Raw genomic sequence first — 13,587 nt, 5'->3', positions numbered from 1 at the left:
ACTAGGGCTCTCTTTTGAAAATTCTAGAGGTATTTTCATGTGTCTAGAGGGCATGGAGTGAGTCAAGTGAGAATGACAGGTGAAGCTAGATCATTAAACGTTTGGAGTGGCGGGGGGACGCCTGGGTGGCTCAGTGGTTGAGTGTCTGCCTTTGGCTCAGGTCGTGATCCTGGAGTCCTGGGATCCAGTCCCGCATTGGGCTCCTTGCGGGGAGCCTGCTTCTCCCTCTGTCTATTGTCTCTGCTTCTCTGTGTGTCTCATGAATAAATAAATAAAATCTTAAAAAAAATAGAAATAAAAATAAATAGGGAGGTGGCAGGTAGGGGCAGGTTCTAGATGTGAATTTAGGACTCACAGAATCAACCTCAGGAAGCAGATGTAGCTATGTGTTCCAAGCTCCTCCCTGCTAGGAATACAAGTAGGGTCACAAAGCAGGAAGTTTGCCTTTGACTGCTCTGGAAAAATCGAGCTCCCCTAAAATCCTGCCCACTGTGGTGAATATGCCTCACATGGTGCCAAGACCCGTTCCTCTTGGCCTCCATGTACATCATTTTGTTCCTCTCTCTCCACATTCCTGTTCTCTTCATGGCTGGGGCCAGCAGCAACAGCCAAGACCTGGTGCTTGTAGAAACTCAGCTCCAAGGTTGCAGCTCTTGGGTTTCTGCGTGTCAGGACAGTGCGCTCTGTGGCTCCTGAAAGTTCAGACTCTTGCCTCCCTTCTTTTCAGGCATTATCGCCCTCTTCTCTGCTGGCCTGTGGTCTTGGCAAGCCTGTAGATTTCCACGCCCTCTCTCCCTAGGGTGGTCCCTTCTCAGGTCGCTCCTGGACTCCCGGGGAGCCCATCCCCCCGCAGCTTGCCTTCCAGACGTGCTGACAAGTGCCCGAGCCCTCGGGAGCACAGTTTGGATGCAGGCTGGTAGCTCTGGAAAAGCTCTGGGGAAAGAGACAGGAGGAAGAAAAAGCGGGCTGACCCCATGACTTGAAGAGAGAACAGGACGTGCAGGGGCCTTGAATGGAGCGTCCAAATCCAGAGTAAACAGTGCGTATTAGTCATATTCTTCTTACCTCTAATTTTTCATCTGACACCCTCTATTATTTTTCTATTTTGTATTGTTTGTGTGTCTGTGAGCCACCTTAGAACTTTTTTTTTGAAATAGGGCAGAAGAATACAAATACATGACTGAAGAAAGTGATTCAGAGTCGCCACCCTGGGTAATTCGCGTCCTGGAGGTAAAGCGGCGCAGTCAGAAACACCCTTTGCAGCCGTGGCCGTGGCCGGACTTGCAGCAGGGCAGGGTGTGCAGCATCACCTGGCTCCCAGGACGCTCCCCTCTGTCCCCCGATGCCGACGTACTTTGGCGGCACTTTTCGTCCCTCAAAACCAGACCGAACAGACCTGAGGACGGCGGGCGCCAGGTGCGGCTCCTGCGGCCGCGCGGCTCCCACGGGTGGGGGTGGGGGTGGGGGTGGGGGTGGGGTGGGGGTGGGGGTGGGGGCGGGCGCCACGTCCCCGGGGAGCTGAGCGGGCCCGCGGGCCAGGACGGTCCCCGGAGGACCCCGGGCGCAGGCGCGACGGCGCGGAGGCCCGGGGTGCGGGGTCCAGCTGGGCGCCGGCCGCCACTTCCCGCACTTTCCCTCCGCCGAGCCCAGGACGGCCCCTTGGGTCCTTCACGCCCCGCCCGCCCGGCCCGGCTCAGCCCGCCGACGCCCATCAGCCGCTCCTCCCGGCTCCGGCCTCATCCGCCCCGCACCGCACTCTCCCCCCCGGAGACGCCCCCCCGGACCTCGGGGACCAGGGCCGGCGTGCGGGGCCGCAGCGGGACGCGCTGGAAACCCGACGGGCCGACGGGGCCGCGGACGGGGGCGGGCGGGCGGCGGGCGGGTGGAGCCTCTGGCGGCGGGCCGGGGGCGGGGCCAGGCCGGGGGCGGGGCCAGGCCGGGGGGCGGGGCCAGGCCGGGGACGGGGCCAGCCCGAGGAGCGGGGCCGGGGCCAGGCCGGGGGGCGGGGCCAGGCCGGGGGGCGGGGCCAGGCCGGGGGGCGGGGCCAGGCCGGGGGGCGGGGCCAGGCCGAGGAGCGGGGCCAGGCCGAGGAGCGGGGCCAGGCCGAGGAGCGGGGCCTGGCCGAGGAGCGGGGCCTGGCCGGGGACGGGGCCAGCCCGAGGAGCGGGGCCGGGGCCAGGCCGGGGGGCGGGGCCAGGCCGGGGGGCGGGGCCAGGCCGGGGGCGGGGCCAGGCCGAGGAGCGGGGCCAGGCCGAGGAGCGGGGCCAGGCCGGGGGCGGGGCCAGGCCTCCTGCGCCCCGCCCCCGCCCCGCCCAGCTGCCTCCTCGCTCCCCCAGTCGGCGCGGCCCAGGTGCCTGCGGCCGGCGGCGCCCGAGGATGTGCTGGTGGCCGCTGCTCCTGCTGTGGGCGCTGCTCCCCGGCGCGGCGGCGGGGGGCTCGGGCCGGGCCCTCCCGCACCACACGGTCCTCGACCCCCAGGGCGAGTACTGGCTGAGCTGGGGCCCCCGGGGCGGCCGGCTGGCCTTCCGCCTCGAGGTGCGCACCGCCGGCTACGTGGGCTTCGGCTTCTCGCCCACCGGGGCCATGGCCGCGGCCGACATCGTCGTGGGCGGGGTGGCCCAGGGGCGGCCCTACCTGCAGGTAAGCGCGCCCCCTCCGGGACCGGCGCGAGTGCAGGCGCCCGCGGGGCCGCCGGTGTCCTCCGCCCGGAGGCTGGAAGCCGCGGCCCCGCCGCCCCGCGGTGCAGACCCGCGCGCTCCCCTGGAGGTCTCCCGCCTCCCGCCGGGCCGGGGGCTTGCCCGGGGAGCTGAGCCCGGTGACGTCGGGCGGCTCTCCGCGGGTGCCCAGCGCCCACTTCGTCGGTCCCCGCATGCACACTCGCGCACCCCGTTCCTCCCTAGGAAAGGAGGACGACCCTCGGGGGCCTGACGGGACGGCTCTCGGGGTCGGAGGGACCTGGGGGACCTGGGGGACCTGGGGGGACCGGTGACCTCCGCGCTCCGCCGCCTCGCGGTCTAGCCGCGGGATCCCGAGCCCTTGCAGCCCCGGAGTCCCCGGGCGGGGCTGGGGTCAGCTGCCCCCTCTGAGACAGGGCTGAGAGGCCCCCAAGAATCGTCTGGGAGCTCTGCTGTGCCCACTCCGAGATCTGCAGAACTTAGAGGTCCCCAGGCAAAATCCTCTATTAAGTGGAGGAACGTTTCAGGCACTTTGATAGCTAACAGTCAGGCTGACGGCGTGGAGTAGACGCGGTTGCCTGTTCATAGGTATGGGGGGGGGGCGAGAACGGTGAGAAAACCAGGATGATTAGGTGCTTAGACATCTTCGTTTATTTGATCTTGACAACCTTTGGACACTTTTCCACAGTTACATGACATTGTGGTGACTATACTTTGTTATTTGAAGAATTCATCCCCGAATACTGCCCTTTGCTAAAAGTTTCTTCTTCCAAATGAAAACTCCTTGGTGTTACGGCGTTGTGTTAAGGTTTTAATGGTGTTAATATCAATGCACCGGATGGGTTTCAAAGTGCCTTTCTCAGTAATTTTATTCCTGACTTGTGAGTTTGATTTCCACAACTTTCTGGCTAAGATGCCATCAATTTTAACCCTGATTCTGGCACTAAGAAAACGACAGTAATAAAAACTTCAAAACCATCCTGTTGTCTGTTTTTTTTTTTTCCATAAACTAATCCTTTCTTCCCCAAATAAGTATTCTACAACTCCAATAAAATTAAGTTTTATGAGGATTTTTGCTTTGTTGAAGTCATTAATGTATAAATTTCCTCCTGCGGCAGCATTTCGGACATCAAATTTGTAAACCAAGAATTTGATTCCAAATACGGGCCTCACTAGCTGAATAACTGAACTCTCTTCTGATAAGGAAGAAGAAAATGCCTTATTTAAGTACATAATGGAGCCAGGTCTTTTTGTTTGTTTTATGTTTGTTCAGGATGGGGAAGGTAATATCCCCAGTTAATTGTCCTTGCATCTTTCATTGAAAGGGACGTAGAAAATCTTACTATGATAATGTCACAAAACAGGATATACTTTAAAAGATAACTTGATACTGTTTTCCCCAAAGAGTAGCATTTCTAGAAAGCCCATCCAATTTGATATCAAATGAAAGACCAGCAGTAGAGTGTTGTTTCAACATGCTATAACTGGCCCACTACAAAAACAGACAGTTAAACTACAGAGTGTTTTCATATTGCTGGTGGTTCTTCATAAAAATTGCATGAAAATTAACTAAGTGCCCCTTGGATAGACTTTGAGCCATAGAACTTTTCTTAAAGTAATCAAGGAGTATCTACCAACCGTGAGATAAACCTTAGGAATGGTCATTTTCTCAATATAGTTAATGAGCAAGAAATAGGATTCTTCCCTCCATTTTTATTCCTAAGGAAATAAAATCCTTATTTTCATCCATAAATGATAATTATTTTCTTAGTGGACTGACATCCTTTACTGTTCCCATTCCTTAATCCTACTCACTCTAGGACATATAAAATACACTAAAAATTAGGCTAGCCAGTCACATAGAAAGAAAATTGATTAAAAAACCTCTTTAACAAAATGAAAGTCACCAAAAATAAAATGTATCAGTTTAGCTGGGTCATCCAGGCTAGGTGATTTTCCAAAACTTGAAATTGAATCTTCTCTCTAGAAACTACTAATTTGAGAGTTTTCCTACAGTGGTGTGATAAGGATATCCTGAGCAACTATACCAAAAGGTGAACAGGGTTCTTAACCAGTGTATGAGATTTAATTAGTAGACTTTGGGTTTCATGTAATTTTACTCCCAGTGAGAAGAAACTTTGCAAGACAAAGCATTGGCTTCTAGGGTATCCAGGCATGGGCAGCCACTGCCTGTGGTTGGAGATGGCATCAGCCTGCATGATAATAACCTATGTTGACATCTGGGTCACCTCTCCTCCCCTCGAAGCTTTTTCTTCATATATTTTATGTCTTCCTTTCTTATTTAATTTATAAAAACTTGACCTTCAGATATTTTTTCTATTATCCTGACTTCTATTTTTCTGATTGTCTTAAACTTTTCTTTTCAATAGATATTAACTTCTGGATAACTGTGTGAGAATAAATTCAAATCAACCAGTAGAGAATTGTTGGTTAGAATAGGTGCCACAAACCCAAGTGCCTGTAGAGGTCAGATAGCAAGTATAAAAGATTGATGGGCTTGATGCAACACAACAGATCCTAGAGAGGATTAAGGAAAAAAGAGTTTTTGTGACTGAGTTACTGTTATGTGGGAATGCAAATCAGCTATTGGCAGATCTTTTGTTTTTGCTCTTTTCTTGAGAGAAGATGGAAATTTAGATATGTGTAAGTAAAATCTGATTACGAAATACTGGCCACAATTCAAGTTTGTAGAAAGCACCATGTAGAGCACATGTATACACAAAGTTTTAGTGTGGTAATAGCCCATGGACAGCTTAATCTGGAGCCAAGAGGGAAAAAGCTAAGGTTAGTAAAGAATCAACCCAAATTATGAAAAACAATGAAAGGCAGAGAGGCAGGTCCCATTTCTCTTCAGGCCCAGCTTATTCTGTGCCAAGAAATGTCCAGTGTCCAAGGAGACCTTGCCCATTTTTTGGGTAATCTATTGTATACAGAACACCCTAAAACATGGTCACTTTATATAGTGACGCTGAGTTTGCTCACAGATGTGCAACTTGAGAAGGGGCTAGTTGAGGACAGATCTCTACTTCACTTGATGTCTACTCCAAGGTGAATAGTTGGAATCATCAGAAGGCTCCCTCAATCACTTGCCTGACTGGCAGCTCCTGTTGGTTCTTGGCTGGGGGTCTCAGCTGGTACTGTGGTGGGAACGTGGCCACTCCATGTTGCCCCTCAGCTTCCCACAGCTGAGTGGCTGGGGCCCAGTGGTGAATATCTCGAGAGTCCCAGGTAGGAACTGGAGAGCAGGCTTTTATAACTTAGCCTTTGAGTCATTTTCGTAGTAGTTGCATCTCACTGGATTCAAGGGGTAACGTAGACTCCACCTCAGTGTCACGTCATAAGGAGGTCACAGGGGAATGAAATATGTGAGTGTGGCCATCTTTGCAAAATACTTGCCTCCACAGCCATCCCCACTAACTTATCACAGTCTCCTTCCTAGCTCCACCTTTGAGTTCATACCCACATGCATCTACTCTCTCTTGACACCACTGAGGTCGGGAGGCAATATTTACTTATTCACCTTCTTTCCTTTTACACACACTCTCTCACACCACTCACAAGGAGTTAGTGAACAGTTAGTTCTCCTATTCCATACTCCTCTGTCAATAAAGACTACTGAAGCTCCTACAACCCCATATTTTTCGGTGGTGCCAGTCACTAATTCAGGGTTGGACCCAATGAGAATACCTCCAAAGGGCTGTGTGACATTTGCTTCTAGGCTTGTGGAGTGAAAAATCAAATTCTGATTTCCATGCCCCAAGGCAATAGGCTTGGCCACCCTGAAAAGTATACCCAGAGATGAGGCTTTATGGAAATTTGCCCTGCACAATTTGCAACCCACTGACCCAGTCTGAAGGTAGTTCCTCAAATGGTATATAACCAGGTCCAATCAAATGGGGAAAGAAAAAGAAAAGTGGTTGCAAAGTGAAGCCTGTCTCAGTATAATCTATCAGATCTACTATTGTGGAGAGGCTCTTACTTGGGGTGATGTGACTCCTGGGATGCTGCTGAGGTCATTTCTGCACTGTCTTTCACAGGATTGCCAGGGGTGGGGGTGGGAAGCAGTCTTTCCTCTTGCATTGGCTTTTGAAAACCTCAGTATTTTGTCTCAATGAATTAACTCTCACTTCTCTGATGGATTCATGTCCTCTCCTTGTACTTTGCCCCTTTTTGACACAGTGCAAACCCACCCCCCACCCCAGCCACTTAGCAACTGTGAGTACCCATTTGAAGCAAATAATCCGGGTTGATGAATGCCTAGTTTGTGTGAATTAGAGAAGAGGGCAGCATTGTTGGATGTGCCTGTTGAATTTGCACAAAAATTGATTCACTCATCCTTTGGGGGTAGAAATTGCTAGTGAATGGAGGCTGAAACATATGTCATCATTTGTTACAGCCTTGCTCCTTGGCTGTCTCTAAAACTGAAACATTTCTGTGATGAGAAATAAGTCTTTAGCAGCAGGGTAATTGCCCATAGGCTGTTCACCGAGGAAGTACTTGGAAATTCTGCTGTGATTTGAAATCACAGAAAACAGTGAGCATTCTTTGTGGTAAGGATGTGCTGCTTTTAAGTACACCCCAGCCAACGGCAACAAAAAAATGTTTGGAAAGCAAATTGAAAAGCTGTAAGGGAAAGATGAAGAGAGTGTACAACCCAGACACAGCTCAGCTGGGGCTTTGTTAAGAGATATTTATAAATCTTCAGATTATGCCCCCCCCCACCCCAATTTCCAGATGACAGAGGGACCTCTCCAAGCTTCGTGCTTTGTGCATTAGTAATAGGGACACATGAGCCAGTGTAATGCTCGGCACACGATGATACTCTTCAGCTGTGTGGTTCTCCCTGGCATGGCAGATGGTTTCACAATGCCAGCCTGAGGAAGCAGGGCCGACCTAGGAGCCAAGGGAACACTGCACCTGGATTGACCAACAAAGTTCAAGACTTCAAACAACCAATGACAAATTTCTGGATTCTTGGAAGGGAAGGGAGAGTCTGCTTCAAAGATCGTGAATGGTGGCTTGTTGATTCATTTTTTTGTAATAGAGCCCTATTACAATAAAGTTGCTGGCAGAAGGAATGAATTAATTATATGAATGTTTCTGAAAATGTTTGATCCGTACAAAAAAAAAAAAAAAAAAAAGAGACAAAATTGTGCATGTGGATGCCTCACAACATTTAAATAGAAAGTTGTTTCTCTAGGAAACCTCTTCCTAAACTGTGTCTTTAAAACTTGTTACATTCTAGAGTAGATTAAAAAAAAATGCTAAGGGTAGCATAAGGGTAACATATAGCACATAGCAGAGAATTCTGCAAAAATAACTTAAAATGCATAACTTTTGTTAACTGTAAAGTTGGAATTATATATCTAGTGTCATATAAATAGTGTATAGATCAGACTTAATTTGCTATTGAGGTCTTTCCTATTCACCTCATGTAGCCAAAAATTATGAGAAAAACTTTGAACAATTATTGCCTTTACAAGTTAAATATTGCTATTTTGTGTATTTACTTACTGCTCTTAAGAGCTCAGGAGTTCAGGGGTGTCCGCCTGGTTCTTTTGAAGAACATGTGACTTTAGATCTTAGGGTTATGAGTTCGAAACCCATGTTGGGTATAGGGATTGCTAAAAAATGAAAAAACTTAAAAAAAGAAAAAACTCAAGAGTTCAGTTGATTCCTCTCAAGTTTCGTAAGTTTCCCCACACCCCCAATTTTACTGAGTCTTATGTACCTATTAAACAGCTGCTTGAGGCCGTACAGATCAGCAGCCTGGATTCATTTCCTCTGAGTCCCAATTTGCAGTTCTTTCTTCTCCTGCAAGGAAGCAGTAGCTAACATAAAAACATATTCCAATTTTTTCCTTCATAGTGAAAGAACGTGTATAATAAAATATATCTTAAAACAGATTGGTAAAATAAAGTCATAGTATTTATCTTCCTACTTTTGTCCCACTAGAAATGTCATTGATATACATTTCTATGATATGATTTTTCATTCCTCAAGTTCTCCATACATGCCATACACTGTGATAAGTACTTAAAGTGTGGACTCTCACATAATTGTCACAATAGCCCTGTGAAGTCAACGTCTTATTTCTCCCATTTTATAGATATAAACTTAAGCTCCAGGTCACACAGAAGGGGGATCATTTGTGACTCATGACAGAGTAAAACACTTACCTATGGGCCATGATTGTTGGAATGTCATTTATTCATTAAACCAATATTGACTGAACTTTTATTGAACAGTTCCAAATCTTAGGGACATAGCATTGAGTCAGATGAAGTCAGTGGTGTCATGGAACTCACATTTTGGTGGGGGATAAACAAATAAATACATAAAGAAAAATACCAGAAAGTGCTGAGAAATGAAATAGAGTGATGTAATAAGGAGAAATCATGTGGCTATTCCAGACAGTATACTTATAATTAAGACCTGAAGGAAAACAAATGTCTCAAGTCTTAAAGGTTGTCTTTGGAGATTAATCATAGTGTTTACAACTCAAAATATTATATACTCTGAAGAAGATTATCTGGCATGTGCATCAAAGAAGTTAGTGACCTTGAACATAGGACTCTACCTACCTGGAAGAAATATAATTAATGTTTTAACAAATGTGTCTGAACCACATGAGCTCTCTTTTTTGTTTCTGTGGCATTGCTACACAGATGTTTAGTAAGCTCAACTAGAGTCTTTCAAGCTTTGATCTAGAGACTTGGTGATTTTATAGAAGTTTCTTTCTTAATTCTAGGTGTGAATGTTTTTCTCTTATACACTGTATTCTTTCTCATCAGCAGTAATATTAGGGAGCTAAAGACCTTGGAGAAGCTAGATCAGCAAAACATATGTGCCTGCAGAAGATTTCTATCTTTTGGGCAGTTTTTAAACTAAAACTCAGAAATCTCAGTGTGGTAGATAAAACTAAATTGCTGCCCTTTTCCCCTTGCAAAGTTCATGCAATGAAACTCACTCATACAAGGAAACTCATGGTAGATGAAACCATGTAGAAGCTAGGCCTCCTAATACTTTGAACATTCAAGTCCCTTTGGACGGGGCCAAGATGGTTTCATGCTATGGCAGATTGCAGTCAAGTGATGAACAGCAGGGCTAATAGAGAACTGAGGACTTGGAAAAGATACTTCCTATGCCAGAAGTTCCCAAACTTCTCTGCTCATTAGCATCAGTTGGGGGGTCTTTAAAAAATTTCAGTGTCCAGGTAACCACCCTCTTGACCCCATGCCAATTAAATCTCATACAATCTCAGGGGGTGGACATAGGCACTAATAAATTTTAGTTTCCCAGGTGATTCTGCTCGGCAGACATGCTTGGGAACTACTGACCTTATGTGTTCAGGCTCTTTGATGGGAGTCAGGTCAACTGAAACTTGGAAGATTTCAGGCATTCGGCATGGCGATGCAAAGGACAATTCTATACAAAGCCATTCAGAGTGGTTTTGAAGTTTGGTATTTGAAGCAAGGGCTATCATATGTTTGGATACTGACAATTGTCTTATCAAATAGAAGAATAAAATGGATTTTCCTAAAATGGAAATACTTCTGAGATGAGCTTGACAAAGTTATTGATAACTCTAAGTATTTTTTCAGATTTACATGTTGAAACAAGAGTAGCAATGGAAGGACTGTGGGTAGTGGTGTATTTAAACATATACTGAGCCAGAAATCTCTCTCCTCCTCATAGCTATCATTTCTATACATCTTTTGTCAGTTGGTTCTAGCTGCTGTATTTCTAGGCAACAGGAATATCCGCCCACACAGAGTCTAAAATTTGTAAGTTATATATGGCTACAGGGCATCAAAGGAACATTAATAAATGAAAGTTCCAGATAATTTTCAGCATGTATTTAAGCCAAGAGAAATGAGAAATGTTCTACTTTAAAATCTTTTATTAGAATTAACAGTAATACAATGGACTTCCTTTGTATTTGGAAAAATTCTCAAGTGTCTTTCTAATTATGTAAATAGATATCTTCTCCTTTCCTCCCTCCATTCCCCAAATTACTAATAAGCACTGATATGCCCTAACACTATCACTGCAGAAGGGAGAAAGAGGAAAAGTAGCGGGAGTGGTAGATAATTAGTATTTTACTAGGGCATGGATGGAACATTTACAAGTTGGTGACTGTCAGCATTGCCACATCTTCCTGAGGTACCAGGAACAACAGTTTCGTGTGCTTGGCAGGTCATCAAAAAATGCCTGCAATATAACTTACAAGCAAGAATTTTTGGTGTGTATCCTCGCACTTCTTGCTACCTATTGGATGTGTGGTCCCTGGAAAACTCCTTAGCCTCTCTAAGTGACCGTTTCCTTTATGGAGAAAAGACTCTTGATATCTAAAGAATATCTTAATACCTTAAGCAAGGTATATGGCACATTGAAAGTGCTTGAATACAAGAGATTATTATAATCAAGCAATCAGTGAAATGTCAGAATTATCAGGAGATGACATGGAGACAAATATGGTAGCTTTTCAACTTGGAGAAAAGGTGTCAGCTAAATGTAACAATGGGGGATATTGAAAATTTGAGGAAAAATTGTAAGCAATTGGTTTATGAATCCTTTGACATCATTAATGACTAGAGACCAGCATGGTTTCAATAAACACAGTGATACTGACAAGACTGCATTTTCTTTTGCATTTGATTTGCTGGACTTGTAGTGGGAGTATTAAATAAATGGTATATCTGAATGACAGTAAGATAACTGGCAAGGTTTCTCATTTCTTGTATGAGGTGGACTACTAAAGTTGAATTAGGCATAATCATAGATATTTAAACATTCAGACCCAAAATATGTTGATAACAGACTGGCTACATTAGACTATGGGATGAGGACTCAAAGACAGTGATATATTCACATAATGAAAGGAAATTAAAAGTTAAAAGTTCGCTGAGAATACAAATAGAGTAAACACTTGGTTAAAAAATTGGTTGTGTATATATGAAGTGTGGAAAGTTGAACTTAATGGGAATTCATATGGAAACGTTCTAAATATTAGGTCATTTTTAAAAAATAAATAAATAAATAAATAAATAAATATTAGGTCATTTTAAACTCAGAATATGTGCTGGCTAAACACAGATGCAACATTAGCCTATAAACTCTACTGTTAACATCAAGGGAGGTAATAGCAACAGAGTACTCTGTACTAGGGTAATCATATCAGAAGATAAGTTCTAGAATAACATTTTTAAGAGATCTTAAGAGAGGATTACAAACATGACTGAAATCTCTGGAAGTTGGGGTTCCCTGGGTAATGGGAAACAGCTGTCAAGGTTTTGCCTGGAGAAAGAATGATTAGAAAGATGTGATCATTGTTTCTGAAATAGTGGACAGTACTCCTCAAGAGTACAGGCTCCAGAAGGAAGAAAAAAGACTCAATTAATATATTAAAGGGTAGAAGATTTTATTTAGCTCAGTATAACAAATGCATTTCTGATAATGAGAGGTCTTAAAATCAAATGCATTGCCTTGTGAAGTTGTAAATTCATGAGCTTTTCACTAAAGTTATTAAATACTGTGTAATCATTTCTTTAAAAATATTTTTGAGAGGGGCACCTGGTTGGCACAGTTGGTTGAGTATCGGACTCTTGGTTTCTGCTCGACTTGTGATCTCAGGGTTGTGAGATCGAACCCCGCATTGGGCTCTGTGCTCAGTGGGGAATCTGTGTGAGATTCACTCTCACCCTTTCCTTCTGCCACTCCCGAGTTCTTGCTGTCTTTCCCTCAAATAAATAAGTCAATCTTTAAAAAAAAATATTTTTGAAAGAATTCCTCCTTTGGTGGGAGCTAGGATCAGGTGTCCTTCAGGTTGTTTCAGCTTTAGTGTGATGCTGAAAATAACTTTATTCCACATTCATACTTTCAAGTTATTCAAGAACTCAGTAGAAGAGAAGATATTGCAACTATACTGGAAACTGTCAATGCTGTTACGCTGTTACCCTGTTAATAAAAGTTGTCCTGTCTCTGTGGACAGGTGCACACGGTACCGTTAACAGGGGGTGTGAGAATATTTCATCTCCCTACCATGTGTTTAGTATATTCAAATTATGTATAGTGAATGTGTATCTGAAATCTGTAAAAGGAAATAAGAAAAAGAATGCTTTGTGACTTGTATATACTCAGAAGGAGAATTTGGAGGGCTTCATGAGAGAAGCGGAGTGTGAAGTTGGTGAGTTTCTGAAACTTGGTCGTGGCACAATTTTGACTCTTCCCAGTCCACATAGTCCCTGTCCCCCAACTTTCCCACTCCAGGGAAGACTGTCTAGGTATTCACCTCAACTTTAACCTCATTCACCTTCAACCTCTTTCTTTCCCAGCCTTCCCAGTCTCAGTAAGTGGCACCTCCTCGTAGCTCCAGTCAAAGCTTAGGAGTCACTCTTTTTTCTGCTCCTTCCTTCACCCCCACATTTGAAACACATCTTTAGGTTCTGTTGGCTCTTCCTCCAAGCTAAATCTAAAACCTGCCCACTTCCCTTTGTTTTACTATTACTCAAGTGCAGACCACCCGGACCACTGCATGACCCCTGTCTCCTTTTTTTTTTTTTTAAGATTTATTTATTTATTTGAGAGAGAGTGAGCGCTCACACATGCTTGTGCAGTCGTGATCTCACACAGATCCATGATCTGAGCTGAAACCAAGAGTTAGACACTTAACTGACTGAACCACCTAGGTACCCCATGACTCCTGTCTTCTGACCACCACTCTTATGCCTCTTGTCATCTTCTACAGTAACACACACACACACACACACACACACACACACTCTCTTTATTCATGTCAATCGGAATATGTCATTTGCTGCTTAAAGCTCAGATGACTTTTATATAGGCTTAGTATTAAATTTGAACTCTGTACACTACCCTGTAAGGT

The 13,587-nt window shown here is 45.5% G+C and overlaps 1 protein-coding gene across 3 annotated transcripts in view; it reads left to right on the top strand.

Moving 5' to 3' along the window:
* Positions 1-2,232: 2,232 nt before the first annotated feature.
* The window catches only part of MOXD1 (monooxygenase DBH like 1), a 151,361-nt gene continuing 140,006 nt past the window's right edge, over positions 2,233-13,587 (top strand). Inside the window, exon 1 of one of the 3 annotated variants that reach the window (XM_041746398.1) lies at positions 2,233-2,640. In XM_041746398.1, the coding sequence (XP_041602332.1) occupies positions 2,377-2,640 (264 nt within the window). In that variant the 5' untranslated portion in view covers positions 2,233-2,376. The remainder of the gene's footprint in view (positions 2,641-13,587) is intronic. The other 2 variants (XM_041746397.1, XM_041746396.1) reach the window with 2 other exon arrangements.

The sequence above is a fragment of the Vulpes lagopus genome, chromosome 2 (genome assembly GCF_018345385.1).
Source record: "Vulpes lagopus strain Blue_001 chromosome 2, ASM1834538v1, whole genome shotgun sequence".
NCBI classification, from domain to species: Eukaryota; Metazoa; Chordata; class Mammalia; order Carnivora; family Canidae; genus Vulpes; species Vulpes lagopus.
The sequence above is the reverse complement of the archived record's forward strand: the minus strand, read 5'-3'. Positions and strand labels throughout refer to the sequence as shown.